General features: G+C 55.3%; 8 protein-coding genes across 8 annotated transcripts; 6 read left to right on the top strand and 2 right to left on the bottom strand.

The window, feature by feature from the left end:
* The first annotated feature begins 81 nt into the window (after positions 1-81).
* On the top strand, positions 82-4,005 carry L226DRAFT_484475 (small nuclear ribonucleoprotein). The gene is made up of 3 exons (XM_067677058.1): positions 82-2,429; positions 2,483-2,767; positions 2,824-4,005. Exons 1-3 carry the CDS (start codon positions 146-148, stop codon positions 3,693-3,695), a joined length of 3,441 nt encoding a protein of 1,146 aa, XP_067537217.1. The 5' UTR covers positions 82-145; the 3' UTR covers positions 3,696-4,005.
* Positions 4,006-4,732: 727 nt separating this feature from the next.
* Positions 4,733-6,769, bottom strand: L226DRAFT_506146 (uncharacterized protein). The gene is made up of 3 exons (XM_067678068.1): positions 6,716-6,769; positions 4,971-6,518; positions 4,733-4,917 (listed from the first exon to the last, which is right to left on the bottom strand). The coding sequence occupies exons 1-3, from the start codon at positions 6,722-6,724 to the stop codon at positions 4,897-4,899; spliced, it is 1,578 nt and encodes a 525-aa protein (XP_067537218.1). The 5' UTR covers positions 6,725-6,769; the 3' UTR covers positions 4,733-4,896.
* A 229-nt stretch (positions 6,770-6,998) lies between these two features.
* L226DRAFT_460639 (cystathionine beta-synthase) lies at positions 6,999-8,631 on the top strand (the record flags this gene model as incomplete). Its single annotated transcript, XM_067675604.1, has 9 exons — positions 6,999-7,107; positions 7,158-7,295; positions 7,349-7,380; positions 7,432-7,473; positions 7,526-7,613; positions 7,672-7,733; positions 7,792-7,998; positions 8,049-8,362; positions 8,421-8,631. The coding sequence occupies 9 exons, from the start codon at positions 6,999-7,001 to the stop codon at positions 8,629-8,631; spliced, it is 1,203 nt and encodes a 400-aa protein (XP_067537219.1).
* Positions 8,632-9,579: 948 nt separating this feature from the next.
* Positions 9,580-10,869, top strand: L226DRAFT_460861 (putative GPI anchored protein; the record flags this gene model as incomplete). Its single annotated transcript, XM_067675616.1, has 3 exons — positions 9,580-10,178; positions 10,244-10,391; positions 10,453-10,869. 3 exons carry the CDS (start codon positions 9,580-9,582, stop codon positions 10,867-10,869), a joined length of 1,164 nt encoding a protein of 387 aa, XP_067537220.1.
* Positions 10,870-11,267: 398 nt separating this feature from the next.
* Positions 11,268-16,945, top strand: L226DRAFT_484485 (uncharacterized protein). The gene is made up of 13 exons (XM_067677059.1): positions 11,268-11,393; positions 11,446-11,542; positions 11,592-11,665; positions 11,719-11,902; positions 11,954-13,839; positions 13,895-13,935; positions 13,996-14,085; positions 14,139-14,339; positions 14,394-14,956; positions 15,016-15,270; positions 15,323-16,313; positions 16,374-16,533; positions 16,587-16,945. Exons 1-13 carry the CDS (start codon positions 11,378-11,380, stop codon positions 16,802-16,804), a joined length of 4,776 nt encoding a protein of 1,591 aa, XP_067537221.1. The 5' UTR covers positions 11,268-11,377; the 3' UTR covers positions 16,805-16,945.
* Positions 16,946-17,099: 154 nt separating this feature from the next.
* On the top strand, positions 17,100-18,623 carry L226DRAFT_484486 (HD domain-containing protein). The gene is made up of 10 exons (XM_067677060.1): positions 17,100-17,294; positions 17,349-17,381; positions 17,440-17,456; positions 17,505-17,576; positions 17,637-17,680; positions 17,735-17,793; positions 17,843-17,917; positions 17,971-18,013; positions 18,072-18,101; positions 18,154-18,623. Exons 1-10 carry the CDS (start codon positions 17,178-17,180, stop codon positions 18,309-18,311), a joined length of 648 nt encoding a protein of 215 aa, XP_067537222.1. The 5' UTR covers positions 17,100-17,177; the 3' UTR covers positions 18,312-18,623.
* Positions 18,624-18,753: 130 nt separating this feature from the next.
* L226DRAFT_506158 (uncharacterized protein) lies at positions 18,754-20,671 on the top strand (the record flags this gene model as incomplete). The annotated part of the gene is made up of 6 exons (XM_067678069.1): positions 18,754-18,971; positions 19,029-19,151; positions 19,214-19,442; positions 19,512-19,954; positions 20,011-20,294; positions 20,401-20,671. Exons 1-6 carry the CDS (start codon positions 18,867-18,869, stop codon positions 20,669-20,671), a joined length of 1,455 nt encoding a protein of 484 aa, XP_067537223.1. The 5' UTR covers positions 18,754-18,866.
* A 129-nt stretch (positions 20,672-20,800) lies between these two features.
* On the bottom strand, positions 20,801-22,046 carry L226DRAFT_460311 (alpha/beta-hydrolase; the record flags this gene model as incomplete). Its single annotated transcript, XM_067675582.1, has 2 exons — positions 20,801-21,547; positions 21,600-22,046. The coding sequence occupies 2 exons, from the start codon at positions 22,044-22,046 to the stop codon at positions 20,801-20,803; spliced, it is 1,194 nt and encodes a 397-aa protein (XP_067537224.1).
* Positions 22,047-22,318: the final 272 nt, after the last annotated feature.

Here is a 22,318-nt window from a genome sequence, read left to right on the forward strand (position 1 = left end):
GCTTGGCGGACATGTGTTCAGTCGGAGCTGTAATATCGTCCCAAGCTCGGTGGCGTTACTCAGCGTCCTTTTGGACGAAACCCTCACTCATCTCTGACTCTCCTACTGTTACCACTTCCTATCCGACTCTCCACTCCTTATCACTATGGCTGCCGACCAACCAAGGCTCGTTGACTCCTATACCGCTCCGAAGGAAGTCCTGGAGGAGTTTGCGGAGATGGCAGAGGAGGAGGACTACGACCCATTCGCAGAGACGGCCAGAACCCGCCAGATCGCTTCGCGCCAATCCGACTATCATAACCGTCGATTCAACCGCCAAGCACACGAGAGTGCGGACGCTTTCAAGGCTGTGGAAGAGGGTCAGGATGTGGAGGGCGGCTACAAGGAAGCAATGAGGCTGCAGCGTCTGGAGAAGGAGGAGGAGCGAGTCAGGAGGGCGATTGAGGAGAAGGAGAAGCAGGCTCGGGAGGAGGGTCAGGCAAAGATGGACCTGGACAAGACACCACCACGCGCGGAGATTGAGGAGGCGCAGAAGGAGCTCGCGGCGATGCAGGGGACGAAGCGGAAGCGGAGGTGGGATGTCGCTGAGCCGGAGGACAGCAAAGAAAACAAGGAGAACAAGGGTGAGTGGTCTCAAGAGGCTCTTGAGGGCGCTGCGCCGAAGAAGCGGCGTTCTAGATGGGATGCGACTCCCGCCGACGTCGCGGCGGAAACCCCCAGTGGGAAGAAGTCGCGCTGGGACCAAGCCCCCGCCACGACCCCGGATGTGCCAATGACTCCCATTATCATGAACGCACCCGGTTTGATGCACGAGGACAAGCACAACAGGTACTTGACCGATGAGGAGCTCGACGCCATCCTTCCTTCTTCCGGCTATGTTATAGTCACCCCACCACCAGGCTATGCCCCCCTTATCCGTCCTCCCAAACTCGCACCTCCCTCTTCCACCGAAGTTGGCGGTTTCCAAATTCAGGAGAGCTCGGACGCAGCGGCTGCTGCTGCTGCCGCTGGTCTCGCACCAGAGCTGCCCACCGAGATCCCTGGGGTCGGCAACCTTGCTTTCTTCAAACCTGAGGACGCGCAGTACTTCGCCAAGATCCTCAAGGAGGAGGACGAGACGGAGCTTTCGGTGGACGAGATGAAGGAGAGGAAGATCATGCGATTGCTTTTGAAGATCAAGAACGGTACCCCTCCCGTGCGCAAGACTGCCCTCCGACAGATCACCGACAAGGCTCGTGAATTTGGCGCGGGTCCCTTGTTCGACAAGATTCTTCCTCTCCTCATGGAGCGTACTCTCGAGGACCAAGAGCGACATCTTCTCGTCAAGGTCATCGACCGTGTCCTCTACAAGCTTGACGACCTTGTCCGGCCATACGTCCACAAGATCCTGGTCGTCATCGAACCGCTGTTGATCGACGAGGACTATTACGCACGTGTGGAAGGTCGGGAGATTATCTCTAACCTTTCCAAGGCCGCCGGTCTTGCTCACATGATCTCCACCATGCGTCCTGATATCGACCACGCCGACGAGTACGTCCGTAATACCACTGCACGTGCGTTCTCCGTCGTTGCATCTGCTCTCGGTATCCCGTCGCTCCTCCCGTTCTTGAAAGCGGTCTGCCGCAGCAAGAAGTCCTGGCAAGCCCGTCACACCGGCATTCGTATCGTTCAGCAGATTGCCATCATGATGGGTTGCGCTGTTCTACCTCATCTCCGCAACCTCGTTGACTGTATCGCACATGGCCTTCAGGACGAGCAAACCAAAGTCCGGACGATGACCGCCCTTGCCCTCGCCGCCTTGGCGGAGGCGTCCGCGCCCTACGGTATTGAGTCCTTCGATAACGTGCTCAAGCCCCTGTGGGTCGGCATTCGTCTGCACCGCGGCAAGAGTTTGGCTGCCTTTCTCAAGGCGATTGGTTTCATCCTCCCACTCATGGATCCCGAGTACGTCTCCTACTACATCAAGGAGGTCACCATCATCCTCATACGAGAGTTTCAAACCTCCGACGAGGAGATGAAGAAGATCGTCCTGAAGGTCGTGCAGCAGTGCGCCGCGACGGAAGGTGTCACTCCGCAGTATATCAAGCAGGACATCCTCCCGGACTTCTTCAAGTCGTTCTGGGTTCGTCGGATGGCCCTTGACCGCCGTAACTACCGTCAGGTTGTTGAGACAACCGTTGAGCTTGCGCAGAAGTCGGGTGTCGCGGAGATCGTGGGCAGGATTGTGAACGAGCTCAAGGACGAAGCCGAGCCGTACCGGAAGATGGTCATGGAGACAATCACGAAGGTCGTCGCGTCGCTTGGTGCCTCCGACATAGACGAGCGGTTGGAGGTCCGCCTCGTTGACGGTATTATCTACGCCTTCCAGGAGCAGACCACGGAGGATCAAGTCATGTTGGATGGCTTTGGTACTGTTGTGAATGCGCTTGGTACGTTCGTCAACACAGTCGTATCAATCCATGAGCTAACATCCTCCTCATAGGCATCCGGGTAAAACCGTATCTCACACAGATTGTCTCCACGATCCTCTGGCGTCTCAACAATAAGAGCGCGAAGGTTCGCCAGCAGGCCGCCGACCTTACGACCCGTCTCGCTGTCGTCATCAAGCAATGCGGAGAAGACCAGCTTCTGAGCAAGCTCGGTCTTGTCCTTTTCGAACAATTGGGTGAGGAGTACCCGGATACTCTCGGTAGCATCATTGCTGCTGAAGGTGCCATCGCAAACGTGGTCGGTATGACGCAGATGAATCCTCCAGTAAAGGATCTTCGTGAGTCTTCCATTCATCTGTCCGCTTTGTGTCCCTCTGCTGACAATCATACACAGTTCCTCGTATGACGCCTATCCTGCGCAACCGTCACGAGAAGGTTCAAGAAGCAACAATCAACTTGATTGGTCGCATTGCGGATCGTGGTGCCGAGTTCGTACCCGCCCGCGAGTGGATGCGTATCTGCTTCGAGTTGTTGGACCTTCTCAAGGCGCACAAGAAGGGCATTCGCCGTGCCGCCGTGAACTCGTTCGGTTACATCGCGAAGAGTTTGGGCCCTCAAGATGTCCTCCAGGTGCTGCTTACGAACCTGCGCGTACAAGAGCGTCAGAGCCGCGTCTGCAGTACTGTCGCCATCGCCATCGTCGCAGAGACCTGTGGTCCCTTCACATGTATACCCGCCATTCTCAACGAGTACCGCACGGCGGAGCTCAATGTGCGCACGGGATGTCTCAAGGCGCTCTCCTTCGTTTTCGAGTACGTTGGCCCGCAGTCGGCGTACTACGCAGACTCCGTGGTTACGATGCTCGAGGACGCGCTCACCGACCGCGACCTCGTGCACCGGCAGACCGCCAGCACGATCGTCAAGCATCTTGCGCTCGGTGTCGCTGGCCTCGGCTGCGAGGACTCCATGCTGCATCTCATGAATCTCGTGTGGCCGAACTGTTTCGAGACGTCGCCCCACGTCATCGGAGCCGTCATGGAGGCCATCGAGGCGATGCGCGTCACCCTTGGACCCGGTGTGCTCCTAAGCTACGTCCTCCAGGGCCTCTTCCACCCCGCGCGGAAGGTTCGGGAGGTGTACTGGCGCATCTACAACTCGCTCTACCTCGGCGCAGCAGATGCGCTTGTGCCGTTCTATCCCGATCTGGGCGAGCTGAGCGAGGGTCAAAATGTCTATGATCGTCATCCTTTACAGGTGTTCATCTGAGCGGTCCGTTGTGCTGTTGTACAGTATAGTAGTTAGGTGATATTGCCTTCTGTACCTTACTCTGAGTTTGCTATTGTGATTATCTGATATATCGTTCCCTTTGCGTGCGCTTGGTGGAGGTTGTATAAACCCTACAGTCATCTACCGGTCCTCGGGACACCATGGGTCCTCGGAACACTTGGCTGTTTCTGGCTTCCTTCCCCCCTTTTCTCTCCAACTATAATGTGTGATATGTTTGCATGTAATTGCTGCATCTATACGACGGTTTTCAAAGTAATCAGGGTGAATTGAGCAAGGTTTCAGACAGTACATACACCTGTGCATACCCAAACTGAATGTTGTACCGTTGATCTGGACAGTTCCGTCATTCCGATCTTCGCTGAATTTGGTACATATGTAGCTACACATATCTTCTATTGATTCAATCTCTGATATTCATAGTCAAATGGTTTTGGGGGATGCTAGGGATGTACGAGCACCGACAACGCAGTTGGTGCCAGGCTTCAGGAAGCGCCCAAGTCACATCACACCCGATGGATCAGCATATGTGGCCAGCTGAGAAGGAGGCGTGGGAGGCAGCTGGCACGTGCGGAAAAGCGGGAGCCGCGGTGGGAGAAACCAAAGATGGGGCTAGAGTCACCTCTCGAGAGGCCCAGGATGAAAGCGGCCGTGGCTGAACAGGACCAAGAGCAAGAGGAGGACGACGAAGGCGAGGCGATCGAAACCGACGACTCTGATCGGGAGGATTAGATTCGGCGCTTATTTTATTATCTCTTCCGAAAAAGGCATATCTCTGCGTGACGTGACCTGTCCCGAGGACTGAAAAACACTGATAGCAGGTTTCGACGTAGATTGTCCTCGATCCCCTTCCTCGTGTGCCTTCCAGACACGCAGATGTTGGGAAATATAGTACTAATACTGTTCTATTTTACAGTGAAGTCCGATTTTCCATCGACAAAGAACTCAAGGTACAGTTCGCAGACCAAGATTTCAGCGTCCCGAGGACCGGTAGATGACTGTAAGCCTAACGACTTTCACTCGGTTTGTGATTGGTGACGTTCCCGCTAACTTCTCACTCGTCAACATTCAGACAGTCTGTTACGTGCCCCTATGATGTTGTATGTAGTAGCTAGATGCAACTGTATGTCGGGGTTCGTCCTCTAGCCCTCAGCTCGCCCCCAATGAGCGGCACTTTCTAAAATCACACCGCTTTGAGCTTGCCCTAAGGTTTTGAGTGAGCCTTATACTTTCGTCTAGGTCAACATCATGGCTCACGTTATTCGCCTCCATCGCCTGGCGCACTTCTGTGTACAACTTCTCGATCTGGAGGACGAGGCGTAGGTTTTCTTCGCATGTCCCGCACCAAAGCTTCCTTTTCAAAGACTCCTCGAGGGTTTCCGACGTGTCTGGCTTGCTGAACCATCGCTCATCTTGGTTCGGTGATCTCAACTCCTCCGCAGTACGTTCCAGAATGCCTCTCAGCCATGGGTCGCCGCTAGCAGTGGGAGTGTCCGTACCCGAACTCTCCTCACCAGGGGACCCTGCGCTCGTCCCATCCGCCTTGCTCTCCCCAGGCGGACTAGTACGTCGACCGCCATTGGGAGACACTCCAAACTTGTTGGTCAGTGTTGATGCTACGGCAAGGGATGCGCGACGGTTGACGAAGAGTTGATGATACGCCAGGGCGGGTACGGTCTCCATCTCCGGAATGTACCCGTAAGTGAATGGATCGGCATGCAAGAACTGCAAAGCATCCTCCGCGATCTCGGACAGCCCGAGATTGCTCGCAAGTAGGTAGATAGCGAAAGAGTGTGAGACTTTGAGCCAGCCCACTGCGCCGTATCTGAGTAGATGGAAAGGGGACTCCATCTCAAGCCGCCGGGCGTTGAACAACATGGCGAGGACATCGCGTATTGGGAGGTCTCGAAGTTCCATACTGTCGCGCTTAACTGGGTAACATAGTTCGAGTAGAGGACCAAGCGGCGCGCCGTGAACGTCTAGCTCTAGGACCGGGAGGGTGGAAGGTGGATTAGGTGGGAGCGCGTCGATACGGTCATGCAGAAGGGGTGAAGCGGTAGACAGAATAATCTTGTGAGTGAGATACTCTGTACCGTCTGAGGAGCGGCATATGATATCGGCGAACGGACGGGGCTGGTACACGAGACTCGTAACTGGTCGCGCACGGGAAGGCTTTGACTTGGGAATATCTTCGGGATCTGGCTCGGAGAACTTGAAGCTTTCACTTACGGCCCCGCCTGCACGGTGGAACTTGAGCAAACGGTAGTACGCCCCAGCCGTGACATTCTCGAGTTCGGGAGGAGCGTCGGCCGGGATGTCCGTACCAACTAGGGCTTTCGCAGCGGCCTTGGCCTCATCTTCCAACCTCAGCTCGCAGGCCGTCGCCCAGACTGCCAGTGGCTGCCTGTCAACGAAACCTAGTAGTGCCAGCTTCATCAAGGCCACGGCTTCCTCCATCTCATACTTGATCGCCGCTGCAAGGACTGGACGCACATCCTTCAATTTTGGGAGTGGAGGGTCCGCTGTGGGATAGCAAAGGCGTAGCAAGCGGTCGAGAGTGACACTATTTTCCTGGACTGCTACGACGGGTTTGCCATCTATGAAGTCTGGGCTGTCGGGAATACTGCTGGCATCGGGCAGGGGAATCGAGAACATGTCGCAGAATATCGGGGAAGCCTCAGCGACAATTCCACTTCGGACACGGAAGTTAACCCCATCGCTGGACTGTATGATGGTGTCGGCGGCGGGATTGTTGAAGGGCGGGCGTGGAAGCGCAATAGTTCCAGAGGCTGACAGTTCAGACATCTGTCATAACAGTCGTGAGATGGATGAACACGAGCTAGAGCCGGCCAATGCAGCCTCCACGCGTGCAGACAACAAGTGAGGCAGCGCCTTGATGCAACTGTTATCGAACCATATGGTTTCATTGCGCTGAGGCACGAGCGTTGAGGCAACGGTTCTTCTCGCCTATGGTACTAATTCAATGAAAGACTTCCTCTCACCTCTTTCATGCAATAATTCTGTTCTTGCGTGTGGCAGAATGATGCAGGTGTGGCTTCAGCGGCGATAGGTAACCACAAGGTTTCTTCAAGGGTCCGGGTACCCGGGGGCCTCTAACCTGCCGCGCTGGATCAGAGGGTGCACGTGCATGTCGCGTCACCTCGCGTGATCCGGATCTCACCCGTGCACTTGGAACTGGCACCCATTTCAGACCCTTTTGGCTGGACTCCTCTCTCTCTTTCTACCACTACGACCACGACGCCTGCTCAGCAACACGCTATAGCGATGTCTCGTACTGCGCATATCATTGATGATGCTCTCGGCGCTGTCGGGAATACACCTCTAGTCCGGCTCGATCGTATAGCGAAGGAGGAGGGCTTGGAATGCAATCTACGTGAGTACATATATGCTACTGTTTTCATCTCAAATTATAACTATGCGTAGTTGGAAAGGTTGAATATATGTCTGCCGGTGGTTCCGTGAAGGACCGTATTGCGAAACGCATGGTCGAGGAGGCCGAGAAGGAAGGCAAGCTCGTTCCTGGACGCAGTGTTGTCATTGAGCCGACGTCTGGCAATACCGGTAAGCTTCAAATTTGAGAAATTCGATGTTTCTTGCTTATACATATCACGCAGGTATCGGTCTGGCCATGGCTTGCGCAATCAAGGTCAGTATACTCTTGGCTGTGGTAGAACATATGCTGAATACTACAGATAAGGGATACTCGGTGATCATCACCCTCCCTAACAAGATGTCGTTGGTATGTACATATGGTATCACTGTAGTTGTCCATTCTGACCCTGGTGTTGCAGGAAAAGGAAGCTGCTCTTCGTGCGCTCGGAGCTGAAGTGGTCCGGACTCCTACCGAGGCTGCATGGAATTCGCCCGAATCACATATAGGTAGAGCTCTCAGCGAGTATGACCAACCTCTCGTGGCTGAATTCCTTAACGATCGCAGGAGTGGCGCAACGGTTGCAACGTGAAATCCCAGGTGGAATCATCTTAGATCAATACCGCAACGTAAGTGACACCGCATATATTCACCTCCAGGGCGTCGTTCTAAGTTTGCTCGCTGTAGATCAACAATCCTTTGGCGCATGAGTACACTACCGGGCCGGAAATTATCGAGGCGGTGACGGGGACGGCATCCACGGACTCACATCCTTCCTCCGGCAAAGTGGACGTACTGGTCGCAGGTGCCGGGACTGGAGGTACTATCACTGGTATGTCGCGCGCGATCAAGAAGAAGCATAACAAGGAGTGCATTGTCGTCGGAGTTGATCCGGTGAGTTTGCAAAATATGTGCGAGGTTTACTTATCTCACATCTTTCTCAGAAAGGCAGCATCCTCGCCTATCCTGATGAGTTGAACACTGAAGGTGCAGGGGACCCTTATGTCGTGGAAGGCATCGGCTACGACTTCGTTCCGGATGTTCTCTCAAGGGACCCCGCGGACGTCAATGAGTGGCTGAAGACATCCGACGAAGAGGCATTCGCAGCAGTGCGACTCTTGATGCGTCACGAGGGTCTCCTTGTTGGCGGAAGTAGCGGGAGTGCCCTGAGCGGTGCCTTGCGATGGTTGCACAGTGAGCGCGGGCGCGCTATTGCTCAGACAAAGGGGGCCAATGTCGTGGTCCTCCTACCCGACGGGTACGTCTCTGATTCTCCGCATAATCAGGTGCAATATAGCTGATGATCATATCGACAGGATCCGAAACTATATGAGCAAGCCCTGGTTCTTGAAGATGGCTCTTGAAGCGGAGCCTTCACCGCTTGCGCGCCATATCGCGGACATACTGAAGACTTCTAAGAGCGACGTGCAGACGAACGTCGCCAGCCTTGCCGGCGGCATCGAGTCTCGCACTTCAGCAATCAAGAAGGAGAAGCGGCCCGACGCAGTAGACGAGGCCTCACGCTAAGCAGACGGACTCGATGGGAGCGATGAATAGATGACGGACTGTTTTTGATATAGATGGAGGTCTCTGTCTTGGGAACTACGTTCACCACGAATCTGGCTGAGGCATCCTATGTATCCTTTATGAATTTGCATTCGTGACACACAGCCCCATGCCAGACGGCAAGATCAACTCTCGCAAGCCCTGCTGCATATGGTGCGACTCGGTCGTGCGACAGTCCGTCCACGAGAAGACCGCGCCCGGTCGCCGGCGGACCGCAATATGTATTCGACGGGTGAGGTGTGCGCTTTGCTGTTCTGGAGTTGCTGCGTTCATCTGACTATTATCGGCCCCGCTTTACGACTGTTCGCGCGACCGCCGCAGCAATAAGCGGAATCATCCATAATTGCCTGCCCTTGACTTGGCCCATCATTGCTAGTTACGACTCGTACCTTTTCGTCGCCCACTCTACCCCGGCCATCAGCGATCCGTACCGCGGCCCGCATGCATCGAGGCATAATGAACAAGCAGCTAGGACGCGCTTCCTTGACGTCATACTAACCGAGACACTCACCGGGCGAGTCAAGACCGGCAGCGGCCATGCGATGGTCGTGCCCTCCTAGACACCAGCCGTGCGGGAGCGCATCTTCGCGAACAGCAACACCTTCACGGAGACTACACAAATGTGCATTCGTGGTATGTCCCAAATACTCTCTAACGTATGCTGTGTTCACATGGTGCCTGATAATTGTTCTTCAACATCATCTTGGCGATCATAGGGCGGCGTTCTGCTGCTTCACAAGCTCTTACAGTACTCCAGCAGGGTTCTCTCGGGCCGCGGCATACGTCTTTTGACCGTGCCGCTTAGCGACATAGCGACAACTCACTCTGCGGGGTATAAGAGCTCAACTCGCCCGCCCTTCTCTCCTAGGCCTCGTTTCCGAGAATCCTAGAGGGATGTTGCTTACAAGCATGAAGTTCACCTCTTTCTTCACGCTCGTCGGCGCTGCGATCTCTACTTCTGCCGCTTTCGTGCACCCAGGTCTCCTTCACACCGCCGCTGACCTGACGCGTGTCGCTGACCATGTCAACGCGGGGGACGAACCCTGGCTCACGGGCTGGAACAAGCTCATCAACAGTACCTATGCACAGTCCTCCTATACCCCTCATCCCGTCCAGCTCCTTTGCCGCGGCTCCCCTGCGAGCTGCTCCGAGAATTACGCGAATATCTATCGTGACGCCGCCGCTGCGTATGCCCTCGCGATTCGCTGGAAGGTCACTGGGGACGCGGCGTTCGGGACGGCCGCGGCGAACATCCTCAATGGGTGGTCGAGCACGCTGACGGAGATTTCGGGCAACTCGGACAAGTACCTCGCGTCGGGCTTGTATGGATATCAGCTCGGGAACGCGGCGGAGATCCTTCGCAACTTCAGTGGATTCACGGATGCGAACATGCAGGCGATGATTGAGCTGCTCGTCAACGTGTTCTACCCGATGAACCACCGCTTTTTCGTCGACCACAACGACGCCGCAGTCGATCACTACTGGGCTAATTGGGACCTCTGCAACTTGTGAGTACTCTTTCTAAACCTCTGGTCCTTGAACTGGACCGCTGAGGCATATACGTTTCATGTAGGGCCACCATGATGTCAACAGGTGTCCTCTCGGACAACCAGACGATGTTCAACGAGGCCCTCGACTACTTCTACAATGGCGCCGGCAACGGTGCTATCAACAAGACGATATGGATCCTCTATGACGACGGAACTGGACAGGTCCAGGAGGTGAGCTTCTTGTGTCCACTGGCCGTGACCCGTGAGGCTAATACTGACGACCGGCACTCAGAGCGGTCGCGATCAGGGTCACACCATGCTAGATATCGCTCTTCTTGGCGTCATCGCGCAAACGGCGTACAACCAGGGCACGAACCTCTTCGCGTACGAGGACTACCGCATCCTCCGCGGCGCTGAGTACGCCGCCAAGTACAACCTCGGCAACGACGTTCAGTTCACCACGTACACGAACAGCGACGTCACGCAGACCGTCATCAGCAACAACAGCCGCGGCAACATCCGACCCATCTGGGACCTCATCTACAACCACTACGTGAAGATTGAGAAGCAGACAGCGACGTACTCCCAGCAGTATGCCGACCTTGTACGCAACGACGGCGGAGGTGCGGATGGGGGAGGTGGATATTACGGCACGACGAGTGGTGGATTCGACCAGCTGGGATACACTACCCTTATGTTCACCTTGTGAATGGCCCATCGGGAGAGCTTGCGGATTGTGGTGTATACTACATCGTTCAACGTTCATCACCCGGTATGCGTGCCACTGTGGTATTCCACATGCTCGCTGTCCTTGTTTGTTCAATACCCAGGCCTTCGTGATAAACTTCACGGGGTTGACGATATCAATCCTGAGATGATGTACTCTACGTATACTATGTACATAACGACGACCGTGAACGGTGAATCGGAAACCGGGACTCCAAGGCGGATGATTATGACCATATTGACACTCTACTAATAAGCATCACCTGTAAAGTGATGAGTCAATTAACTGACGGGCATACTTATGTAAGTATAATGATGCAATAGTGATGTAAGCGCCCGTGTCATGGTGGCAGGCTCCTTCGGGCGCTCCCCAAAAGTCCAGTACTTGGCACTTCCTCCTCCTCTCGTTTCTCCGACTCTCAGACTTCACGACTTCTTGGCTACGCTGTGTCTTATACAGCAGTACTGGAGAACTGTGAGCGACTGATCTTATGCAGGAAGAGCAAGGTGCGTTCAAATGCAACTCCGGACGCGTCGCCTCCTCATGCACCATCCGCAGACACCTGCCGAATATGCAGCGCACCAGCGGAACCGGACCAACCACTCTTTCACCCCTGTAAATGCTCTGGCACCATAAGATATATACATCAGGACTGGTGAGTACATGTCCGATCTCTAGCGTGCCACCAGCTGACCTCCGACGAGCTTGACGGAATGGCTGGCCCACAGCCGGAAGAAGACATGCGATGTCTGCAAGCATCCGTACTCCTTCACCAAGGGTAAGTGGTTAGCCTCTGCGCCTGGGAGATCTTGTGTCACAACTCTGCGGCAGTGTACTCGAAGGATATGCCAGAGAGGTTGCCCATCCTCCTCGTACTTCGTCAGTTCTCGCAACAGGTCGTGTCTGCCATCTTGTTCGGTCTTCGTGCGGCCTTGGTTGGGACAGTGTGGCTTGCTGCGCTTCCCTGGGCTACGATATGGACATGGAGGATGTACTTTGCTTTGGGAAACTCTGCGTGCGTGTACTTGTACTCTGATTGGTTCCATCCTGCTGACATTCCGAGCAGCGCGTGGTACATCAGCGCGTTGAAACGGCCAGAGTCTGATGTCGACTTCTACAATGTCCCTGCGACCAACGCTACCGCCACTAATGTCACATCTTCCCCGAACATGGACGCACAACCGCTCACCCTGACCTACATCCTTGCTCACCCCCTCTACAAAGCCGTCTCTTCCGACATATTCTCTGGCCAAATCATAGCCTCAATCATTGTTTTGACGTTTGTGGCAATATTCCTCTTGCGGGAATGGATATCGCAGAATGCGCGTCCGGGCGTGTTCGACGACGGAGATGCAGCCATTGACGCCGCCGTACCAGTACCAGAGGCACTTCCCCCTGCTGTAGGAGATCAACCTGTGCCAGCTCCCGAGCCCGAACCGCTCCTCGAGGTTCCAGCGGTCCTTCTGCCTCCCACGCCGCCGCCCATTGTTGCAGAGCCGTTGCACGAGAGAGCGCCTCCACTCCGCGACCATCATTATGGCGGTCTTCGTGATGATCTCGCGTTCCAGACCCGGGTGAAGAAGCCGAGGACAAGGCGCGAGAGTCCAGAGCCTCCCATACTCCATATCAGAGGCACACGGCGGCCTATGTCTGCGAGGGAGGAGCGCAAGCTCAGGGGTCACCAAGTTGGTCGCAGACGCAGAATCATCGACGGGGAGGTCAGCGCCGATGAAAACGTCGCTTTGCACGAAGACAAGGACTTCAGGCGGCTGCGCTATGTTGCGCGCCGGGTGAGTGACCTAGACGACGAGTTGCGAAGACAAGACGGCTCGTCGAAGGTCGACGCGGAAGTGCAGTGGCCACCGGTACGCAACCCAACGTTCCGTGCGCCGAGCAAGCTCCCTGTGTTCTCCGAGTTTACCTTCCAAGCGCCGGGCCCTGCCTACCCCTCCTCACCAACCGGGAAAGGCAAGGAACCGGAACTACCCAGGACCAACTTTATCATCCCAGCCAAAGAGAATGGTCACGGCGAGCCGTCGGCACAGACCTCGCAGAACCCATTCGCCCCCTCTCGCCTTCGTTCGGGCAGCGAATATGATTCCGACGAGCGCGATCGCACTCCGACTCGCCCTTCTACTCCAGTGCTCGACGCAATGAGCACTAACAGCTTCTCTCTTTCGCTAGGTGATACTAGTGCAACCCAGAGCCCATTCATTCCATCTCCATTTGCGGGCACTCCCTCTGGACTTCGACGTCCCCCTCTCCCAACCGTGACTCTCCCGCCGTCACCAATTCCGTCCACTTCAGGTGTCCTGCAGCAGAGCCGAGGGCAGACGCCCCTAGCTTCGCCTAGTCTTGCGACTTATCGCGCTCCAGAGGAGATACGTGCGGGGCAACCGTTGGCGGATGACTACTTTGTCCACGGATTGGACGACATCGTTAATAAGGATGCCATGGAGGCGGAGCAGCGACGCTATTTCCGTGACCCTGATGAGGAGACCCTTGCGGAGGAAGCAGATGGTGATGACGAGGAAGATGGAGAGGATGGCGAGGAAGAGGAAGAGGTGTGGATCGACCAGCAAGTCGAGGAACAGCAGAGGCTTGCTCGTCAGGCAGCAGGAGAAGTTGCTGCAGAGATGGCGGAGATGGCGGATGCGGAGATGGATGATGAGCAGGAAGATATCGAGTTGCAGTGGACGGAAGAAGATGAGGCTGCGCAGGAGGACGAGGATGAAGACGACGGCGGGGATGACGGCGAAGGTATTGTCCAGATCAGGGAGGAAGCGGCCGCTCAGCCTCTAGCCGGAGGCGGCGCTGTGGCTGAAGCTCCCGCTGGTCCTGAAAGGAGGGAGCTGCGAGTTGTGCTAGGCCAACCACCTGAACAAGTATTGCCACAAGACGACCTTGACCAGGAAGTTAACATCGAGGACGATATGGACGGTGCACTGGAAGGTAAGTTCGAGACTCTGACGTTGATACTTGAATCGCTAATGACTCGTCCTCCTAGCTATTGGCTTGAGAGGCCCTCTGGTTGGCGTTCTCCAGAATGTGAGCTTCGTTGTCCTACTTCTTGAGTTGAAGCACTGACGTTCCCACTACTTGCGTTAGGCTGTGCTCATGACGTTCATCCTGGACACCACCATTGGCTTGGGCATCTGGCTTCCCTTCACCATTGGCAAAACCACCGCTCTGTTGACAGTGAGTGTGTATGCTCAGAATTCCTCGAACAGTCTTGGCTCACCCGTAACCAGCTCAATCCTCGTCGAGCTTTGCAACTACTCCATTTGCCGCTTCGGGTCATTCGTTTAATCACGGATCCCATGGTCGATGTCGCTCTCTGGCTCGTCTCCAACGTTTTTCTTCCTCTAGTTGGTCGTGCAAGTCGACTCGCCTTGATGAAGGTTCTCGGCCAAGCTCCCACTGACAAGCTAACTGCAGCTTCTTCGTCTGCTGTGAGTTATCAGCCCTTCTCCCACGAGGTCACTGGATACTCAGCCTTTGTGCAGTATATGCGTATCTCAGAGGTCGCCAACTATATCTTTGAGCGTTCGCCTGCCGCTACACTGTCGCATGCTGACATGCCTGAAGCGCAACCATCTTCATCATACCTGTATCGTGTTCTGGAGGAGGACATGACCGTCATGCCTCTGGTGGAGCCATACTTTGCGACTCTCGGCAAGAACGTTCGCGAATGGTCGGAGGAAGGCAAGACGTCCTGGATCCGCTTCGCCACCGGGGACACACCGAACGACAGGGCGTTCGCCGTGCTTCTTGGCTACGCTGTTGTTGGGCTGCTACTCGCCGTCTATCTCAACATTCTTACCATCGGTAGCATGAGAAGTGCTGGGAGGGCTGTCCGGAACGCTGTTCGGCAGCAATTGCTCGTGGTGAAAGTTGCGGCGTTTATCATCATCGAGCTTGTCATCTTTCCCCTAGGTTGCGGAGTCATGCTCGATGTCTGCACAGTTTGGCTGTTCCCTCAAGGGAGCTTCCGCTCGAGAGCAGGGTTCTTGATGTACGCGCCTCTCACGGCCGTTTTCTACCACTGGGTTCTCGGCACCATGTTCATGTGAGTCATTCACTCCCTGTCTGCTTGCAGTCAGCTCATTGCTTTCCACTTCATCGCAGGTACCAATTTGCGGTCCTTCTCTCTGGATGCAGAAGCATCATGCGTTCAGGCGCGATGTGGTTCATTAAGGATCCTCAGGACCAGAACTTCCACCCCATCCGCGATATTCTCGAACGCCCAACGTTCGTGCAGATCCGCAAGCTCGTCCTGAGCGCCATGATGTATGGATTCGTGGTGGCCAGCGGTGTGGCGACCGTATCTGGTATCCTTCGGATCTTCAGTCGCACGATCATGCCCTTCCGGTGGAAGATACGGTGAGTATACTTACCTCGTCGAGCGGAGGCGTCATTGACATGTCGTATCCAGGGAGCCACTCTCTGAAGTTCCCATTGACCTCATCTTACTTCAATTGGTCCTGCCTTACACGGTGGAGTCCTTCCGACCACGCAAAGCGCTTAGACGGTTTGGTTCCTTCATCTGGAAGTACCTCGCCTCCCGGCTACGTCTGTCATCGTACATGTTCGGCGGACGGTTCCCACCAGAGGAGTTCACTGCATCGCATTGGTCATGGCGATCCCTGCTCTACCAGGATGGGATGGAAATGGACGATGCTGAAGCGGTCCACGACGGTTGCTTCAGACGCGTTCCCAACAGTGACAACGTAGCCCTCGTCCGCGACACGCCCGCAACGGCGGAGGTGTTGGAAGATGGCACACCTGTGGACGACAGGGCGAGAAAGCTCATTGAGGTGCAAGATGCGGAAACGCAGAAAGCCAAACGCCTTGTCAAGAACGACTATGCTGTCGTATACATCCCTCCCAACTTCCGGTACCGGGTGATCGTGTTCCTCCTATGCATGTGGATCATTGGCTCTCTCTTACTCGCCACTGTCCTTGCTGCGCCCATCCTGGTCGGCAGAGGCTTCTTCCGGCTGTTCATCCCGCGTGAAGTGCACGATGGCTATTCGTTCATCGTGGGCTTCCATCTGCTTTGGGGTTGCTGGCTTGTCGGTAGCGCACTGGATCGGATGGACAAGCGTCGCCAGCGTCGGTGGATCGATGATGAGAACCGTGCCGAGTGGCCAATCTATGTCCTCAAGCGGAGTCTGCTATGGATGGCCCAGGCATCTTATATGGCGCTCACCCTTGGTATCATTATTCCAACGCTCGTCGGGCTCGTCTTCGAGCTGTACATCGTCCAGCCCATCAGGCACACCGCAAATCCTTTAGTAGAGCCACGAATCCGGATGGTCGATATGTGGGCTCTCGGGCTATTGTACAGTAGGATCATGATCCGCTCGCTGCGTATGCGTCCACCCGCACAATTGCGCCCAGGGATGGTGCGCGGGATCGACCGGGTGAGTGGTCTATCTCTACTCGCTTCGGAGTTGCGTCTGACTTAGACTGGCGTACTGTAGATCATACGGAACGGATGGACCCACCTTGATCCTGTACGAGCAACAAAGGATGTCATCGGGCCCTTGATCGCTGGTCTGTTGGGCATGATCGTCCTTCCTGCGGCTATCCTGTGGGGAATCATGCACTTCGTCACCATTCCCATCGACGGCGACTTCTTATGTAAGTTCTCGTTGCCATCTTGCATTTCCGCGGTCACTGAGATACCCCTATAGTCCTCCATGTCTACCCAGGGATATTCACCGCCGCCGGCCTCGCACATGCTATGTTCGCGATGTCGAAGGTCATGGGCTCGTGGTCGCAGACTATTCGTGATAAGGAGTTCCTAGTCGAGATGCGTCTACGCAATTTAGAGCCTGATTCGGAGAAGGGGAAGAAAACGGAGCAGCAGATGGAGGTGAAGGGAGAAATCCCGACGGAAGTAGACGAGTAGTCCGCATAGCACGTTCATTCATCGCATCTATTCACAGTATCGCATAGTCCCAGATTCATTGTACCATTGTAGCCTTATACATTAATATCTATCCACTCAATGTACTCATAGTAATGGGAGCAGGATGAAAACATCAGTGGTGTGCTCTGCGACCCATAGAAACATTACGTAAGCAGCTGGCCGGGTCTTCGGAGCGGTATTCCGTGCCGTCTGTAAAGGCGCCGCGTTCTTCCAAGTTGCCTGCGTACCAACTAGTCCCGCTCGACCTCTGAATACAGGCGAGTCTCGACCAATTGCATGATGGCTATGCACACCTGAAAAAATCACAGAAGATAGACATACAACATACACACCCCAGCCGACAGCAAATCCAATGACCGGTGAAGATCCTTCGTCTCCCGCAAAACGGGTATTCCCGCCGTTGTACATCTCTTCTGGAGACGTCTCAATGGATAGGCTTGCGTTCTTTCACATCCTTGAGAGATTGAAGGTACAACGATAAATACTGTTTATGTCTGAAAACCTCACACTAACCGGAGTGTAGACTCAGAAAAGGACGGGATGGGTCGACCACAAGGTACGGTAGCTGGAGTGACAAACACCGTTGGGACGCTCACCCAGTCTGGCTCCAGTAGGTCCCGGAACCCGAGAGGTGCATATACATGTCTGGAAGCATTTCCATCACTGATCTGAACCTTAGTATCTCGGACCATATGTACCGCATGGCGATACTTGCCATGTGCACTTCCGACACTACCTTGGACATCTCGAAGTGAGTGGTTTAATGTTCTTCACTTTCCAATCCAATAACATCTCTTACTCATGAGCTCAGATGCGTGATGATGGCCCTTGTGCATGATCTCGCTGAGGCCCAAGGTATTATCGTTCTTCGTCAATACAATGTACGTATATACCTGACTAGAGAGGTAGTGGGCGACATCGCTCCGAGAGAAGGCATCCCTAAGGCGGAGAAACGAAGACTAGAAGCCGTCAGTGGTATGCTCTCTCTATTTTCGACAATTAACCGTGAGCGTGCAGGAAGCCATGCAGAACTTCGTGCACGAGATGCTGCATGATAGCCCTGCCGCGCAAAGGATTATGGCCCTTTGGAACGTATGTCCACCATCTCCCCCAAGTTGATCAATCAGTGAACTTTATGAATACAGGAGTATGAAGCGCAAGAGAGTCAAGAAGCCAAATTCGTCAAAGGTTGGTGCGTCTTGCCCGATTGATCATAATGTGCCTGACGTCTTGACCGTTTTTGCAGACCTAGACAGGTTTGAGATGGCTTCTCAGGGTATGTCATACATACATTCGGGTGGTTGGGGTTGAGGCTTGACTCCGTACAGCATTCGAATACGAGCGCAACCACGGTATGCAGAATCTGCAACCCTTCTTCGACAGCAGCCTACCGCTTCTCAAACATCCTGAGGTCAAAACATGGGGAGAAGACCTTGGTCGGGAACGCCAGAAGGCTCAGGAGTCAGCAGCTGTTGGCTTAGAATAAGAAGGCGTAGAATATCATGGCGCTCAAGATCATGTTGACAAACCAACGAAGCTCAGATAGTGCAATGATGTGCAAGTGTGCCGGCCGATGGGCGAGTAACTATCGCATGGGGAAGCCGATCCCAGCACTGAGCAGCATACCCTCGCGGCGGTGTCTTGTAAGCTGAGCCGTCATGCGCAGCAGACCACGGTCGTGGTGAGTGCTCAAAGTGCTTGCACTGATTCCAGCGACAAAGCCGAAGTTCGGAGCTGCTTCCGAAAGCAGCTCTGAAGGCGTTCCCTATCACGAATAGTCAGACAGTTTGTGAATGAGGCCACTTTTTGCTGGGTGGGTGATATGTCGTGTGCGGAGTCTCGTGCGCCGCTGATCGTGACCTCGCTTAACTCGACCACATATCTGATCATTCTCCCACCCAGGCTGTTGCTTTCCATTGGCTCCGATCAGACCAAACGTGCCTGAGGACGTGCAACGCTGGGATCACTTACATGCGCACTTTACTAATACTCAGCAGATATACTCAGCAGATCTCTTTCCAAGCTCCACGCACGAGTAGCCATGACCCAAGACGAGCGTGAACTCGTCCAACCGTCTGGACCGTCTGTACTCGCCGGGCGTGATTCATACGTGCTCAATAGTAACGATCTCCTCATCAACTTCACGGTGAGTGCTTTTCTTTTCGTGCACATCGAGCTATATAGCTAACACCGTATCACATAGCTAGACATTGCGTATGTCATACCGTCCCGGCTGAACATATCTGATTTGCGGGCATCGTTGGCTCGCACACTGACCTTGTTCCCATTGTTCTGCGGGAGACTCGTTCGCGGACCCGAATGGGCGGTCAGTATATCATTTCTATCATGGAACCCCGAAATCTCGAGTGGCTGAGACGCGGTTGGCAGATATCCATCGACCCATTGAGACCTATATCACTTACCGTCAAGCATGAGCTCGAGCCAGGTTGGGATCCATCCACGTCGAACGCAGTCGTACGCCCTCGACCCGGTCCTCTGATTGACAAGGTCAATCCGTTGGCCCTCCTCAGTGGCGATGCGCCGGACCTGCTCAAGGCCACCATCGCGCAGACAGACAATGTCACCCTCATCGGCATATCCTGCTCGCACATCGTGGGTAAGTTTTTATTGCTGCACACACACTCTTCAAGTGCGGATGGACGATACTCACACATTGCCCCTGTAGCTGACCTTTTCATCGTCCTGAAGTTCCTCCGCGCATGGTCGGAACACTTCACCAACCCCCTGGGCTTTGCCGCCGAACCTGAGCCTGTCTATCTAGACGCTACCTCCATCACCCTCTCCGCGCCTTCCGACCCAGTACGACTGGAGTACATCCGTTCCAAGCTCCCTCCACTTCTCTTCCACACGTTCCCGCTTGATGATATCCCAGTGTCGATCTTCTCCCCATTCCCCATCCGGCGCATCGATCTCCGCTTCACCAGCGCGCAGGTGTCTGCCTTGCACGCAGCCCTCCTCCGATTCCAGTCGGAAGCAGCGAGTGGGGGCAACTCAGAGGTGGGAAAAGAAGTGCAGCTGACTCGCCAGGATGCCCTCAGCGCGCTCGTCGTATCTGCGCTCAACGCGGCTTACGACATCCCGATAAAGCAAATCTCCAATGTCGTGAACGTGAGTTCGCGCTTTGGTCTAGTCCGCCCGCGACACTGACTTGCCACATCGCGTAGTGTCGAGGTGTCAATCCGGCCGTCCTCCCCAAAGATGCCATCGGTAACGGGCTTCTATATGCTGTGTCGGATGCTGTATCCCTGAACGAGGAGGACCCCGCGAACATCCTCGTCCTTACGTACGCTCGAGCGATCCGGCGATCTCTCGAAGAAGTACGCCATCCAGACTACGTGCAGGACTTCCTCGCGCTAGCGGGTGCTGAGTGGCTCACAGCTGCGAAGACGAACCAAGGACACTGCATCTTGGAGACCCCGGGACATATCATCCTAAACTCGAGTTACAGGTGCGCCGCAACGTCATCCTTCTCTGTCGCCAATCCTCTCTCTTCTCCTTGCTCACTTGTGTCTGTTGTGTGCCGACTGCGTACTGATTGCCCGTCATCTTTGCAGACATGACTGGGCGTCGGCGCACTTCGGGTTCCCCGGGAAGGCGAGCTGGCAGCACCCCGATACGGTCCCGACCGACAATTATGTGATGTTCTTCCCGTCAAACCCGGTGCGCATGCCGGACAGTGAGTGGCGAACCGACGATGGTGCCTGCGAGGCAACGTTCAATGTCAAGGCGGGCCGTGAGTGCGACCTGGAGGGGGCCATCGCGCGGGGATGGGCAGCAGTCGTCGGAGAGAGCATGACAACCCCGACGGTCATAATTTATCCTTGAATTGTCCCCAATCCTCGCGGATGTACATAGAGATACAGGAAAAACTCTAGCACGGAAGTGTACAACATGGTCTACACAGCAACGAGGAATCTACTCAGTCCGATCCAACAATCCGAGCCGCACCGTAACCTACACACCGTCAATCCACTTGCTCACCCGCTTGAGCACCTCCGTCCGCTCGGGCTCGTGCCACCGGAACACGACGAAGTCATGGACGGCGTCGGGCGGGAAGTCCTCGGTGACCTTCACACCGTCCGCTCTAAGCTTTTCGACGAAGACCTTCGAGTCGTCCAACAACCGCTCCGCCCCACCCGCAGTCACGTACGTCTCCGGGAACCCCTCGAACAGCCCCTCCGCCCCATCGCACTCAGGGGAAACCGGGGAGAGGTAGCGGTTCGTCTTGACGAACTCAAAGTCCAAAGGTCCCCGGATAGACGTGACGGCGTATTCGGCAAAGATCTTGCCAGGACGGACGAAGAAGATGTCGGTAGGCGCGTTCAGGACCGCGCTGGACTCCGGACCGCGTCGCGACGACGACAGGTCGAGCCATGCAGATGCAGTGAGGACGCGACCGGGGGGCGGGAGGGTGTTCACGGGGTTCTCGATGAGGTGCAACGTGAGCGTGACGGCGAGGTTCGCGCCTGCCGAGTCCCCGGCAATGATGATGTTCTCTGGAGCGAAACCCGCATCTTGCACGAGGTAGCGGTATGCGGCGAGTGCATCAAGGAGTGCAGCGGGGAATGGGTTCTCTGGAGGATTTGGGGCGGACGCGGTGAGGCGATAGTCGACGGCAAACGTACGTTGGAGGGACTGAGAGCATTCCAGAAGTCCTCGCGTGAAGTTGGCTGTGACGTCGGATGGATTTGCAGTACCAATCTACGCAGCTGGTTAGCTACGATCATGTGGCAGACACCGCGGACGGACGTACATGGAAAGCGCCACCATGCAGGTGCAGCAGAGTCCTCTCTCCAGGACTGGCCTTTGGGCCGGACCAGGAGGACCCCGTCTTCAACAACCAGAACCCCGCTATCTTGGCTCGCTGGACACCGGTGATCTCTGCAGCGCGACGAATCTCACCGGTGAACAGCTCATCGGGTACAGGCTCCACCCAGACGAACTTGGCATCCACCAACGAGTTGTCGGGTACCTCCGCCAAGAGATCCCTCTTCTTGCTCTTGGGCTGGATCTTCATTGAAAACAGCTCTTGGAACGCGCGCACAATCATCGCGCGTTTCAGCGTCCATGCCGGGCGGGGTCGCAGAGAGGGTGGGAGGTACCGCACGAACCAGAAGGGAACCTTGACAAAGATCAGGGACGAGACAAAATATACGAGATAGAGGCCCTTCAGAGGCTGATAGTTCAGCAAGTTCGTCATCCTGTGCGCGCCCGGGACCGCCGAGGGAGGTGGGAGGAGACGAAGGTGCCCGTGGGGAGGAGGGTCGACATGGTGGATTTTGATTCCGTTCGCCGACCGTTCAGGGCATTGCGTTTGCACACCGGCTGCAGCACAGCGATCCCGTCAATCCGAGCTGACAGTTGTGCTGATAGTCAGATGGCGTTCCGGCATCATGATCATGGTCAAGTGGGAGAGGTTCATGCCAGTGCGCAGACGCCAGCCACAACGGCGCCACCAGCCTTGCTTGTGGC

Source organism: Lentinus tigrinus, assembly GCF_003813185.1.
Source record: "Lentinus tigrinus ALCF2SS1-7 unplaced genomic scaffold L226scaffold_8, whole genome shotgun sequence".
NCBI classification, from domain to species: Eukaryota; Fungi; Basidiomycota; class Agaricomycetes; order Polyporales; family Polyporaceae; genus Lentinus; species Lentinus tigrinus.